The sequence below is a fragment of the Wyeomyia smithii genome, chromosome 2 (genome assembly GCF_029784165.1).
Source record: "Wyeomyia smithii strain HCP4-BCI-WySm-NY-G18 chromosome 2, ASM2978416v1, whole genome shotgun sequence".
Taxonomy (NCBI): Eukaryota; Metazoa; Arthropoda; class Insecta; order Diptera; family Culicidae; genus Wyeomyia; species Wyeomyia smithii.
In genome coordinates, this window is record NC_073695.1 from 21,285,104 (window position 1) to 21,300,863 (window position 15,760).

At 42.2% G+C, this 15,760-nt stretch overlaps 1 protein-coding gene and 1 pseudogene across 1 annotated transcript; one reads left to right on the forward strand and one right to left on the reverse strand.

The window, feature by feature from the left end:
- The first annotated feature begins 6,925 nt into the window (after positions 1–6,925).
- On the forward strand, positions 6,926–8,980 carry LOC129719512 (uncharacterized aarF domain-containing protein kinase 5-like; annotated as a pseudogene).
- A 2,487-nt stretch (positions 8,981–11,467) lies between these two features.
- LOC129719513 (uncharacterized) lies at positions 11,468–14,314 on the reverse strand. Its single transcript, XM_055670907.1, has 2 exons — positions 13,396–14,314; positions 11,468–13,278 (listed from the first exon to the last, which is right to left on the reverse strand). The coding sequence occupies exons 1-2, from the start codon at positions 14,312–14,314 to the stop codon at positions 11,468–11,470; spliced, it is 2,730 nt and encodes a 909-aa protein (XP_055526882.1).
- Between the last annotated feature and the right edge of the window lie 1,446 nt (positions 14,315–15,760).

Sequence of the window (15,760 nt, forward strand, 5' to 3'; positions counted from 1 at the left end):
GCAGTAAAAATGCTGAAAAATGCATTCACTGTGGGGAGAGTCAGCATGAGCTCTCGACATGTGCGGTGTACATGCAGCGCAGGGATAAAATCAAGCGGTCTCTCAAAGAGCGTTCGAAGCGTTCTTACACTGAGATGCTGAAGAAGACCGTTTCCACTTCTCCCATTACATCAAACCCTTATGATCTGTTGTCCTCTGATGAAACCGATTCTGACGATTCACCAGCGGGAACATCTTACGCCAATCCTGGGGAGTCTAGAAAGAGGAAAAATATTTCCTCTCCTAAACTTCCCAGAAAAGGTCCTAAGATTTCTCAAAGTGAAATGAAAGTTACAAGCAAACCAAACAGTGCTGCGGAAAACCCGAAGCAAACTCCTCCTGGGCTTGCAAATTTAAAGTCCCAGAAGGAGTTCCCAGCACTGCCAGGAACATCTAAAACCCCAGTTGCTTCTTTTACACTCCCAGTTGATGAAACAAACTCTGGATTAGTGAAATTTTCTGACATTGTGGACTGGATTTTTGAAACTTTCAATGTACCCGATCCAATTAAAATTTTTCTTACAGCATTTCTCCCAACAGTTAGATCATTTTTGAAGCAGTTGACTGCCCAATGGCCCCTCCTTGCAGCGATTGTATCCTTCGATGCCTAATTCAACTGCGTATATGAAGGATTCTATCTCTGTCTTACAGTGGAATTGTAGAAGTATTTTACCAAAAATTGATTCGTTTAAGGTTTTGATAAATAAAAACAAATGCGATGCATTTTCCCTTTGTGAAACTTGGCTTACTTCAAATATTGATATCAATTTCCATGATTTTAATATTATTCGCCTTGATCGAGACACCCCATATGGAGGAAAACTTTTAGGGATTAAAAAGTGCTATTCTTTCTATCGTTTTAACCTCCCCTCGATTCCAGGCATCGAAGTTGTCGCATGTCAAATGACAATACAAGGTAAAGAGCTTTGTATTGCCTCAATATATATTCCTCCCAGAGCACAGGTAGGGCAACGGCTGCTCTTTGATCTAATAGAACTTCTTCCCTCGCCACGTTTGATTTTGGGAGACTTCAACTCTCATGGTGTGGCTTGGGGTTCCCCTTACAATGATAACCGCTCCTCTTTAATCTATAACCGTTGCGATGACTTCGACATGACTATTTTGAACAACGGTAAAATGACACGTATCCCGGAACCTCCAGCGCGCCCAAGCGCTTTGGATCTATCCTTATGTTCGACGTCGCTACGGTTGGATTGCACATGGAAGGTAATCCTCGATCCTCGCGGTAGCGACCATTTGCCTATACTTATTTCAATTAATAACGAGTCAACTCGCATGCGACCAGTTGACATTCCGTATGACCTCACACGGAATGTCGATTGGAAGTTATACGAGGAAATGATTTCAAAAGCGGTCGATTCGATTCAACATCATCCACCACTTGAAGAATACAACCTCCTCGCGGGCTTGATTCTCGACGCCGCGTTGCAAGCCCAAACGAAGAAATATCCCGGCGTAACGATTAAAGAACGGCCTCCCACTCCGTGGTGGGACCAAGAGTGCTCCGATGTCTACACGCAAAGATCCGACGCGTTTTTGGCCTACCAGAAGGGAGGTATACCTGGCGACTATTTACGGTATTCGGAACTTGATACCAAGCTTAAAAGCCTGGCTAAAGCAAAGAAACGCGGATATTGGTTCGTAAACGAGACGTCGAGGGAGACATCGATGAGCACTCTTTGGAACACAGCCCGAAGAATGCGGAATCGCGTAACGGTCAACGAAAGCGAGGAGTCTTCAAGTAGGTGGATATTTGATTTTGCCAGGAAAGTATGTCCGGACTCTGTTGATCACCTTTTACGATGGCAGAATTTTCAGTTGCCCTCCTGTCCTGTAACAATAACGCGCCTGGGTTAGATAGAATCAAATTCAACTTGTTGAAGAATCTACCCGGCAATGCCAAGAGGCGCTTGTTGAACTTGTTCAATAAGTTCCTGGAGCAAAACATTGTACCGCAGGATTGGAGGCAAGTGAAGGTGATCGCCATCCAAAAACCAGGAAAACCAGCTTCTGATCACAACTCTTATAGGCCGATTGCAATGCTATTCTGTATCCGGAAATTGATGGAAAAAATGATACTCCGTCGTTTAGACCATTGGGTCGAATCAAATGGCCTACTATCGGATACTCAATTTGGCTTCCGCCGTGCCAAAGGGACGAATGATTGTCTTGCGCTGCTTTCAACAGATATTCAGCTGGCGTATGCTCGCAAAGAACAAATGGCGTCTGCGTTCTTGGACATTAAGGGGGCTTTTGATTCCGTTTCAATTGACATTCTTTCGGGCAAACTTCACCGACAAGGATTTTCTCCAATTTTAAACAATTTTTTGCACAATTTGTTGTCCGAAAAGCACATGCATTTTACGCACGGCGATTTGGCAACTTTTCGCATTAGCTACATGGGTCTTCCCCAGGGCTCATGTTTAAGCCCCCTTCTTTACAACTTTTATGTAAATGACATCGACAAATGTCTGGCAAATTCATGCACTATAAGACAACTTGCAGACGACAGTGTAATCTCTGTTACAGGAGCCAAAGCTGCCGATTTGCAAGGACCATTGCAAGATACCTTGGACAATTTGTCTGCTTGGGCTTTACAGCTAGGTATCGAATTCTCTCCGGAAAAGACTGAGATAGTAGTTTTATCTAGGAAGCATGAACCTGCTCAGCTCCAAACACAATTAATGGGTAAAACGATTTCTCAGGTTTTGGTACACAAATATCTTGGTATCTGGTTCGACTCTAAAGGCACCTGGGGTTGTCACGTGAGGTATCTGATGAAAAAATGTCAACAAAGAGTGAATTTTCTTCGTACGATAACCGGACAATGGTGGGGAGCCCATCCAGGAGACCTTATAAGGCTTTACCAAACAACGATATTGTCTGTTATTGAATACGGGTGTTTCTGCTTCCGCTCCGCAGCAAACACACATCTGATCAAACTGGAGCGAATACAATATCGTTGTTTGCGTATCGCCTTAGGTTGCATGCAGTCGACCTATACGATGAGTTTGGAGGTCTTAGCTGGAGTACTACCATTGAAAAACCGCTTCTGGAACCTGTCTTCTCGTATTCTTATCAAATGTGAGGTCTTGAACCGTCCCGTGATTGAAAATTTTGAAAGGTTAATCGAACTTAATTCTCAAACCCGTTTTATGACATTGTATTTCCATCACATGTCCCAAAATATTAACCCTTCTTCGAATATTCCAAATCGTGTCGACTTATCAAATACTTCTGACTTTACTGTGTTTTTCGATACATTCATGATAGAAGAAACTCGTGGAATCCCGGATCATTTACGCGTGCAGCAGATCCCCAAAATTTTTTCCAATAAATATCGAAACATCAACTGCGACAATATGTTCTACACTGACGGATCACTTCTTGATGGGTCCACTGGCTTCGGTATTTTCAATAACAATTTAACCGTCTCCCATAAGCTCGATAATCCTGCTTCTGTTTACGTCGCAGAATTGGCTGCAATTAAGTACACCCTAGGGATTATCGAAAAAATGCCCACGGACCATTTTTTCATCTTTACGGACAGTCTCAGTTCCATTGAGGCTCTCCGGTCGATGAAAGATGTTAAGCACTCTCCGTATTTCCTGGGGAAAATACTTTAAACGTATTTCCTGGGGAAAATACGGGAACATCTGAGTGCTTTATCCGAAAAATCTACTCAGATTACCTTAGCGTGGGTCCCTTCTCACTGCTCGATACCGGGTAATGAGAAAGCGGACTCTTTGGCTAAGGTGGGCGCAACAAACGGTGGAATTTATGAAAGACCAATTGCTTTTAATGAATTTTTCGCACTTGTACGTCAGAATACGATCATCAGTTGGCAAAATGCTTGGACCAGAGGGGAATTGGGAAGGTGGTTACATTCCATAATCCCCAAAGTATCGACGAACCCGTGGTTCAAGGGGTTGGATGTAGGTCGGGATTACATTTGCGTGATGTCCCGGCTTATGTCCAATCACTATAGATTTGACGCGCATCTCCGTCGTGTTGAGCTCGGGGAAAGTGGTATCTGTGCCTGTGGTGAGGGTTATCACGACATAGAGCATGTGGTTTGGTCATGCCCTGTACACCGTGACGCCAGGTCTAGATTAATAGCTTTCCTGCAGGCCGAAAGTAGGCAGCCGGCTGTTCCTGTTCGTGCTGTCTTGGCGAGCCGTGACCTATCCTACATGTCCCTTATATACGTTTTCCTGAAATCCATCCACGCCCCAGTTTAATCCTATTCCCTTCCGCTCACATCCAACCAAACGACAAGAACACGTTAAGACCCCGGATCCGGAAACAGCAACTAGACCCGCACGATACTCTCAGGTCCCGAGGGAGACATTCCAATATGCCAGTCCGTAATATCTTGGCCCAGCAGCGGAACATATTCAATATGCTGCTTACCGATGGCGAGGGAAAACCATCAAACAACAAATCAGTGCTTTTAATGCAAATCATTCTAGCTTTAAGTTAGAATTATTTTCAGCTCGTAGTCGGCAGCGAGGATAAAAAATTTGCTTTTAGTTAGTAAGATTCTTTAGGAAATAAGCTACCAGATATAATTGGCACCGTTAAACATTAAATTGTATTTGTGCCGTGTCAAATAAATTATAGATGAAGACAAACAGTGCAAAACAAAAAAGTCCATTTAAGCACCTAAAACAATTAAAAAAAAGAGTGAACTTAAAAAAAAACAAATTATAAGGGCATTCATAGATAGCAATATAAAATAAAAATACAAGAGTAACTAACCTTGAAATTTAAATTAAATAAAGTCAAAATGTAAACAAAATCCGGATGCTGAAAAAAATATGGCAAACATGAACGGGTTAAAAACTTTTTTAAATCAATCAAAGCGCTACGAACATGAACCACAAAATGGTAACGTCATCGACACTTTGGAATCATGTTTCAGTAACAAAAAAGGGGGTTCAAATGTAAAAATCGAAAATTGGAACGTCTTTGTACCCAAGGCCAATTGGGCTGATATGGCGTAGTGGTTTGAAGCTATCACAAGTAATTGAAATTCATCACAGCAATTGAGGATTGCAACAATTTTTATCGAAATTGCAAATAGTTATATCTTTCATAGCTTCTAATGTTCCGGCACCAGTAAGTAAAGTGTACCAAACCATGAAGGATGCTCCGAAATCATATTAAAAATTTTATTCTGAATTCTTCGAAGTGTGTTTGTTCAACAAAACCTCGCCCAGATCGATACAGAATTGGGTCAGAATTCGTGAAACGGATCACTAAAAATCGCGATATCTAATTTTTTCAAATAAGTATTTAAAACTTCAAGAGTTTCACTCGGGAAGTTGATTTTCCAATTTTTATTGAATTTGAGTAAGTTTACAAGATGTTATTGTCATTTGAAATTTAGGTCAAAATTGTTTTTGAACAGACATAGCTTTAAAAATATTGCATCGAATTTGATGAAATTTTTCACAGCAGATGCATCCTAAGTTGTAGTTTACGAAAATAATTTTTTTGGAGAAAAATATATGTTTTCAATAGTAACTATTCAAACAATATGTTGAAAATTTATGTTCTGGGGCACTGAAAAATCTGAAAAAAATCACAAGTATTTTTGACGAAATTCCGAAACTGTCCTGAAAATTTCGCGGTGGTGATATTTTTTGATCAAAAGATATGGGCCTTAAAAGTTGGTGCCAAGCGCATTTTTCAAGCGAGAAGCGAGTGAGCAGTACTACTATTGACAATCCCAGCTTCAGTTATATGCAAAAATTCTGTCAGGTTTGTAAAATTAGTTTAAAAGGAATGATTTTAAGTCGCAAAATAGTCAAAATATACTTAGTCTGTTACCCAACTTAATGATGAAGACAGTATATTTTATGCCCCTTACAACTCGCAAGCCTACCTACACATTTTACTAAAAAAATAATGCAAAATTTAATTAGGGGACAACCGTACAGAACGCATCAGCGGGTTAAGATCGCCCGTGCTATTACTTTTAGCCATTATGGTGCACTTTTTGGTATGAGAACAGAAGAAAACTTGGTTTAGGAGCATTTCTCGCTTGAAAAATGCGTTGCGGCACCAACTTTGAAGGCCCATATCTTTTGATCAAAAAATATCACCACCGCGAAATTTTCAGGACAGTTTCGGAATTTCGTCAAAAATACTTGTGATTTTTTTCAGATTTTTCAGTGCCCCAAAACATAAATTTTCAACATATTGTTTGAATAGTTACTATTGAAAACATATTTTTTTCTTCAAAAAAATTATTTTCGTAAACTACAACTCAGGATGCATCTGCTGTGAAAATTTCATCAAATTCGATGCAATATTTTTAAAGCTATGTCTATTTAAAAAACAATTTTGACCTAAATTTCAAATGACAACAACAACTTGTAAATTTATTCAAATTCAATAGAAATTGGAAAATCAACTTCCCGAGTGAAACTCTTGAAGTTTTTAATACTTATTTGAAAAAATTAGATATCACGATTTTTAGTGATCCGTTTCACGAATTCTGACCCAATTACTGGTATATTACATTATTTTTTTTTGTAAATCAAAACTTTATTCTAGTAGAGGAACATCAAAGTGATACTGGGCACAATCATAACAGCGCGCGCGAAGTATCTAATAAATAACCAACTTATCATGGATTTGGAATTGGTATCTGAGGTTGATTTCCGGTGCCTGGGTATCGTTCTGATTAACAAAATACTTAAATTGAATGGAAAATATTTAAATTGGATGTTATTTGGCCTTTTAGACTGTTTTTATAGATACCGGTAGTCACCATCTTGGAATTAAAAATGGTATCTGGTGGCGGTTTTTTACCGCTGGAGATTGATATTCCAGTTTTTTTTATTCCAGGTTCTAAATGACCTCGACCTGGCCGACGACAAAATCTTGCTTGTGCAACGAAGTGCGGACATGCAAAGCAAGCCATAGCTCCAAGGAAGCAGATTTTACAGTGGATGTCGCCAAGACCAAATCGATGAGTATAAACGCCAACATTTCCCCCAACTTCATAGTAGCGGGAGAACAGGTTGAGGAGGTCGAAAACACCCAATATCTTGGTAGCCAAACTACGCCGGATGACGGGACCAAGAAAGATGTTGCAGTGCGCATACGGAAGGCTTGGGTGCCTTTGCAGGTTTGCTCAACATTTGGCGCTCAAACCAGATTACTCTGCATACGAAAATCCGTATCTTCAACTCTAACGTGAAATCTGTACTGCTGTGTTGCGTCTCGACGGATGTAACGCAAAAACTGCAGGTTTCCGTCAATCGTTGCCTGCTTTATATTATTCGTGCCCGTTGGCTTCACAACTGGATATCCAATTCGGAACTCCACCGTTGATGTCACCAACGGCCGATAACAACAGAGCTTCGGGAACGAAAGTGGGGATGGATCGGCCACACCTTGAGAAAAGGAGTGGACGAAATCGGCAAGGAATCTCTCGACTAGAACCCATAGGGACATCACAGGAGAAGCAGACCTAGCCAGCGACATACAGGCTGCTGAAATCTAACTTCATCCCTTTGTGCCCTACCGGCGCGGTCATGGGCAACGATTTCCAAGGTACACCAAAAGTCGGCGGAAAAAATATTACAAGGTTGCCTCGCCAACGGTGGGTTGTACATAAAAATGGGTCAAAGTGTCGCTACTGTCAATCATATAATTCCGAAGGAGTATGTACAAACGCTAAGAAAACTGGAGGACAAATGCCTAACAAGAAAGGCAGACGAGGTTCGAACACTGTTCCTGGATGATTTTGGAAAAACACCAGAAGAAATGTACCAAAGTTTCGTGTACGAACCAATTGCGGCGGCCAGTTTGGCGCAGGTTTTCGAGGGTACTACCAAAGATGGGCAAAACAGTTGCCATCAAAGTGCAATACGCTGATTTGCAAAAACGATTCGACGTTGATTTGAGAACAATTCTGTTCCTGCAAGATCTTGTAGCGCTTGTCTACAAGAACTACAATTTCGGGTGGATCCTTAGAGATCTCCAGAATACCCTTCGTGAAGAACTTGATTTTGTATATGCAGGACAAAACGCCGAAAAGTGCGCCAGAGATTTGAGGAAACACAGCCGCATTTATGTGCCGAAGGTACTGGGGGAGTATACAAATAAGCGTGTGTCAATAACAGAATTCATCGATGGATGTAAAATAAGTGACCGGGAAAGCCTGCACCGTCTCAAAATAAACCTCGCCAAGCTGGATGTCGCGCTGTTTCGGGCATTCGCAAAGCAAATTTTTCGAACTGAATTTGTCCACGCAGATCCGCACCCAGGTAACATCTTTGTTCGCCGACATCCAGCCAGCGGCGAGATACAGTTGGTTCTCCTAGATCACGGATTGTACGGCAGATTGAACGGTGAGATTTGTCACAATTTGTGTCGCTCATGGGAAGCGATTGTTCTCAAGGACCAACAAGCCATGAAAAAATACTCACAGGCCTTGGCAGTGACTGATTACCGAACATTTGCGGAAATGTTACTGCAGAGGCCACTAGAACTGAAGGGAGCACTCCTTACCACTGGACTTACAGACGAGGATTTGGCCTACATGACTAAACAGGCTGAGGAACACTTCGATAAAGTCATGGAAACGCTTCGGAGTATGCCAAGGCATATCGTTCTTGTGATAAGAAATTTGAACACTATTCGGTCGATTGCCATGGATCACGGAGACCTCGTGGATTGTCCTAAGGTAATGGCCCTCTGCGCAATTGCCGCACTGAGACGAACAGATAGAAGCAGCATTAGGAACTTTTTCTACACGACGTTTCGACGCATTAATTTCGAGTATCAGTTATGGAAATCATCTGTAAAATACTGGTTCATTACAAGTTATTTGAAACTATTAACCAGTCTGGGGCGGGCTCCAGACACAACACACTTACTGAATGCTCCCGTTGATGTGTAAACTTTCTGGGTAAATCCGTATGCGTGGAAATATGATAATTGAAAGGTGAGTAAATGTATATTTAAACTTCTGTTTACTAGAGTTTATTAAGTTAAAAATGAATGATTCGTATTAAATTATATAATAACTACGTATACTGTGAGAATTGTGAGGAATGGATGTATTTTAAAACAAGGAAAAAAAAGTGTATGTGTTTTTTTATTGGGGAAGGTGTTTTGCGATGGATTAATAATTTACTAATATTTATTCATTTTTTATTTTGTGTGTTCTGCCACAAACGGTGACACATCAGCACTATTACATATGTTTAAATTTCATTCATCATATTTGAAGAGTATTGGGACATCGTCGGACATCTCTTTCATTCGATGGCACATTTAAAAGTTACGAAACAAAACGTATCATGTAAACGATATGAGAACAATTAAACAAAACAAATTTTCTTAACATCGGCTTGACCAAATAAAGCAATTTGGTGCTAAGAATGTTTGAAAGAATATTCTAAAATACATTTTAAACCCGTTTCAATATAGGTACTTTAAAGTCAGAGTAAACTAGTTTTACAACACGACAACACTGTGTATAGAACCGGGTAAATCATGAACAGTGTTCAAACACGCTATGTTAGCACTAAATAGGTTCCATTTTGCATTCATTCAAATACCTCCAATATAATTCAACTATCTCCGAGTGTTCGGATTTACCTCGAGGAAAATGCACCCCCTTTTATTAGCAGCTTCAATAGCAGCTTAAACTGTAATTCATTTTAATGCTATTAATTATTGTACATCATTTTTGTTTCATCTACTCACAATTGATAGTTTTGTTCCCTAGATCCTCGTGCTACATAGGTTTGGCTAGCTTATGAATATTTATTTTACTGTAAGGGAATTATATTATTTTATTAGGTTAAGTAGTAATTTAATTATAAATTTACCCAAACGGTATATTTCGACTTATGATTAATAACTTTTCGCCAAAGTAACTAATTATTTAATTATTTCAAACAACTCAACAAAAATTCACTTTCGTCGCAAACTGTTGCTTAAGCTCAAAAGAAATATTCCTCTTTCTCTTTATTTTGTTAAGTGACATAGAAGATAGACGTCAAGCTCATCAACGATTTATCATATATGCTAGACCGTCACTTCTCACGAGCGCCTGCCCAGTGGTTTTCTGTACACCCCAGCCCGTAACTCCGGTACTGGTCCACCATCGGGAGTGCCGGATTTACCTGGAATTTCGATTATCGCGAAGCTCGCAACTGCTCTCCTGAGCACTCCTGTAGCTGTCCGAATATTTGCCTGCCTTATTATGCCATCCTCACTTTCAAACACCTCATCGATGATACCCCGAATCCACTGCTTTCGATGATTTCCATCTGTGATAAAGACTAGGTCTCCCACCACAATCTGCTTCCTGTCTTCCACCCACTTTGATCTTTTGTTTAGTGTCGGTAGGTACTCTTTTATCCAGCGAGTCCACATCCGATCAGCCAGGTACTGTGATCGCTTGTAGGCATTTTGTATCGCTTCTGCTAGGTCCACAGGATTATCAACCATATAATCGGCTCCTTTCATAGTTCCGCGGAGAAAATGGTTAGGTGTAATCGCTACGGCTTCAGCTGAGTCTTGCGGCAGATAGACTAAAGGAAGTATTTCATCCGTTAATTTCCGCCCATCATCTAACGCAAACAGCATTGCTTTCACTGATCGCACCATGCGTTCCCACACGCCGCCCATATGGGGAGAGCTAGGGGAATAAAGTGCCATTTGGTTGCAGAAGTTGTTACATTTTCTGCAGCTTGTTGATTAATTTGCCTGATTGTTTTTAACTCATTACTTGCACCTTTGAAGTTAGTGCCGTTGTCGGAAAAAAATTCATCTGGTGCACCTCGATCGTTGATGAACCTGTTAATAGCCATTAAGCATGACTGTATGTATTTAAACTATGTACAACTTCTAAGTGCACCGCTCGCACTGCCAGACAGGTAAAGAGGGCTACCCATCTTTTTTCCCATCGTCGTCCTACCAACACTTCTACTGGACCAAGGTAGTCTATACCCGTTAAGCTAAAGGGGCGAAGCTGTGGTGTAACCCGTTGTACCGGTAAAGATGCCATCATCGGAGCCTGCGGTTGGCAGCGATGCACGCGACACCACATACACTTTGTCACCGCTAGTTTTATCGCGGATCGAAGTTTGGGAATATAAAATCGTTGGCGTAATTCGTTGCATACGGTTTCACGATTAGCATGACCAAATTTTTCATGATAGAATAGTATCAATCGATCGGTCACCGCATGTCCCTTTGGGAGTATAATGGGATGCTGCATGTCAAATGAAGCAAATTTTGCCTGATGCAGTCTACCTCCGACGCGCATAACACCTCCAGTGTCAAGTATGGGACACATTTTGTAGATCGAACTGGACTTTTCAATTTTCGCCGGAATACTATCTGGCTTGAGGTTTAAATTTTTCTCCAACGCTCAGACCTCATCCAAAAAACCATCATGCTGAGCTTGCTTCCATAGGATCATTTCGGCCGCTAGTAACTCGTCTTGCTGAAGTGGTCGCTGTATTGATTTGTGCTTACATAAAATCCATTTTTCCTGTTTCGGTGTTGCTTTCGATACTACTATCGGTTGACCGATAGCTTTTCTGCGACAATTGTTAATAAAACGGATCGCGCTTGCTGTACTTCGCAACAGACGAATCCATCGATTAGTTGAATCCACGTTGACTATTGGTTCAGAATGTGTCGTATAATGGTGCAGTAGACAAGCGCGCATCTCTTCGCTGGTATCTACAGCCGGTAATTCCATTGTCGGCCACTGGTTTTCTGGATCGCGAAGAAATGCTGGGCCATTAAACCACGGACTGGATGAGTCTAACGGTGGCCCCTGTCCCCACTTTGTCAGGACGTCAGCGATATTAATCTTAGTTGACACCCATCGCCAGTCCGAGACGTTACTGTTTTCTCGAATTTCCCCTATGCGAAACGCCACAAATTGTTTGTATTTTATTTGATCGGAGCGGATCCAACTGAGCGTCGTCCGGGAGTCTGACCAAAGGAACTGTTTCCTAATTGGCAGAGAATGCTGTGATTTAACCGTGCACGACAGTCGTGAACCCAAAACTGCAGCCATTAGCTCAAGTCGCGAGACTGACTGCCGTTTTAGTGGCGCTACCTTCGAGCGTGACATCACCAGACGAGCCATAACTTTTCCATGCACTGCTACCCTAAGATAGGCCACGCATCCGAACGCCTGCTCGCTTGCATCCATAAAGATGTGCAGCTGAAGTGAATCGATTTCGGCAGAAGAAACATCGCCTAGGTAACAGCGAGGGATGCGGATGGCTTCCACTTGTGGTAATAGACCCGTCCAACGATTCCATTTATGCAAAGATTCGTCCTCTATTTCGTCATCCCAGCCACAGCCATTGCGCCAGAGATCTTGGACGAGCATTTTTCCATGGACAGTGAAAGGAGCCAGTAGTCCTAACGGATCAAAAAATCCCATCACGCAGCTTAAAACCAACCGCTTTGTTGGTCGTTGCGTTCCGTCGAGATACGGTCGAAGCTGAGGCCGATGATCGGTTGCAAAGGAGAACGTGTCGTAGGTCGGATTCCAGACTATTCCAAGTACTCGCTCATTATCTGTGGTTTTGTCGACGTTGAAATGGACAGCTTCAACCTGATTTCGTTCCCCCAGACTCCGCAGTACTTCGGGAGAGTTAGAGACCCAGTTCCTTATTTCGAAACCAGCTTTCGAGTGAATAAAACGCACTTCCTTGGCCCGCCTCACGGCCTCTGCGATAGTGTCAACACTATCAAAATAGTCGTCGACATAATGTTTGTTTATTATAGCTGTGGCTGCTTCTGGGTACTCCGCTGAAAATTCCGACGCATTTAGGTTTTTTACGTATTGAGCCGAACAGGGAGAACTAGTAGACCCAAACGTAGCAACATCCATAATGTAAACGCTGGGTTCCTTGTCATGCAAATTTTTCCTGTGTAGAAATCGCTGCGATTGTTTATCGGCTTCGCGAATTTTTATTTGGTGATACATTTCACGTATGTCTCCTCCAAAGGCAACGCGACGTTCACGAAATAGGCTGATCACGGATGTTAAAGGTGTCAGCATGTCAGGTCCCTTTAGTAATTGGCTGTTAAGTGATACTCCATTTACTGTAGCTGCGGCATCCCACACAAGACGAATACTGCCTGGCTTTTTCGCTTTAAGAATAACATTCAAGGGAAGATACCATCGCTTGCGAGGATCAGTTTCGGCCAGCTCTTTCGGAGTTGCCAGATGAGCGTACCCTTTTTGCTGGTACAGCTAGATTTCTTGTCGAAACTTGTTATATAGTTTCGGACACTTTCCTAATCGCTGCTCTAATTGTTTCAACCTACGACGGGCCATCGGAAGGCTGTCTGGAAAGTAAAGATTGTCCGTTCTCCACAGCAACCCGGTCTCGAATCCATTCCCTTTTCGCACAGTTGTACGTTGCAAAATCTCTCGTGCTCTCTTCTCATCCTGCGTTTCCTGTACCACTATCGCCGTACACTCTTCCAGCCGATACTGAGATTTAAGCATGTTGTATATATCTTCGTTGCTGATTTCTCTGTGGTGCCCGATGACATTCGTTTCAGTTATCTCGTTTGCCGTGGGACCATAAATGGACCACCCTAGTTTCGATCGTACAGCTATCGGCTCACCTGCATCCCTAATTCTGGCTTCGATCGGCGCAATTAAGTGTAGGTTGTTTAAACCGATTAGCAAACCTGGATGACAATCGGTATATGACGCAATCGGCAGGTCACGGAGATGACTATATTTATCAACTATTTCTTGGACGTTGAGTGCTTGTTTTGGAAGTAACAGTTTTTCAACAGTTTGTGCGGATTTTAACAGATTTTTTTCCCTTGCTCCCGAGGCCGATATCAGTAGGTTCATTCGTCTGGACCCTGGTTCTACTCGTGTTACATTTGCTGTCCATTTGATAGTTAGTGGTTGGTTAATTCCTTCGACTCCAAGTTGATTCGTTAGTGAGCGCTCCACCAGAGTTATTGATGCTCCTTCATCGAGAAACGCTAGCGTATTAACACTTTTTCGCCCACAATGCAAGGTCACAGGGATTAGTCGAAAGATAATTGATCCCGGTGAACGGATATGCGCGTTGATGATTACATGGTTGCTAGAAAAATGCAACAGCGGATGATGGCGCTCCCGACAATCTCCAACATTGCATCGTATTTTAAATTTACAGAAAGCGTTACCATGATCATTCAGACAAATTTTGCAAAGCTTATTCCTTTCGACGATCTTCATGCGGTCAACAAAGGCCAACGCTTTGAAGTCTTGGCAAAAACGGAGACGGTGGTCCGTTCTTTTACATACTTTGCACGGTTTAGCATTGAGGGTCTGGTTTTTCGAATTTTCTATTGAGCTATGATTAAAAAGTGCTGCCTTTTCTTGAGCTCCTCTTTTTACGATTCCCCGTTGCTTTATTTTGGATTCTGGTACGTATTCAACCGTCACGTTGGCCTCGCACGCCTCCAAAACAATTTGCGATATAAAGTTAGAAAACGTTCTTAACGTTACTGTTTTCGCTTGTTTCGAAAACGAACCCATTCTCTTTTATCTCCGGCTGGCAGTTTGTCCACCAAGTCCTGAATTAAGAGGGGATTGATCATATGCTGTTTCAACCCCGCTGCTTCGAGGTGGTCACATAATTGTTCTACTGCATTCTCAAACGGAATGAATGTTTCCAATTTATCTGCTTTTGGGCGGTCTAATTGCTTCACCTTTTCAAGGTGACAATGCAATAATTGTTCAGGTCGGCCATAAAGTAGACGGAGTTTGCTGATCACTTTTGGCACTGATTTTGGCAATAAAAGTTGCCCTCGAACACTTTCCAACGCATGGCCTTTTAGGCTTTCCTGCAGGCGAACCAAATTTTCCACATCGTTGAAACCGCAGGCTTTATTAGAGGCTTCGTAGCTGCCGATAAATAAAGGCCACTCCTCAGGCTTTCCGGTGAAAATAGGAAGTCTCTTTGTAATCCCGTTGCGCGCAGCAAGCTGACCTTTCGTTGGTCCTGAAACCTTCCGCCCCAGCCCGTTGGCTGATTTTCGCCCTCGCGGTCGCGTGTCTTCTTCTAAAAACTCAGGTTCTTCCTCTTCATAATTCGACTCATCGCTCAGCTCATCTGCTGTCGATAAGACATCTCTCACCGTCTCACTATCAAGGTGATCATAGTTCTCTTCATCTGACCCGCATTCACTTTCCGTACCTTCCGGTTTATCGGTTTCCAACCGTTGCTTTTCCGAAATATTGTGTGCTGCAATTTTTGGATTGCGCAACGGTGTACTGGTTGTCTCATTTGCTAAGCCTGATGTACCAGCTATAGCGCCTAAATCTTGCTGGTGGCTTGGTCTTCTACCATTTGCTTTATCACAGCTAGCTATGTTTCGCGACACTGCTGAATTAAGCGATTTGCTTTTCACGCCTTCTATCGCATTTTGATACACATTCCGCATCTGTTGCATGCGATCAACGTGAGCTTGCTCGTCTTGCAATGCTTTTTCGAGCAATTCCCTCTCCTGCAACAGCTCCTTCTCTCTCAGATCCTTATCCATTTGCAGCTGCTTTTCCCTCAGGATCCGGTTCATTTCCATCCGTTTTTCCCTCAGAACGCGCTCCAAATCGATCTCCTTTTCTTTTGCCTTTTGCTCCTTCTCTAATGCCTTCAAACGTTTTTCCAAAACAGAAGTA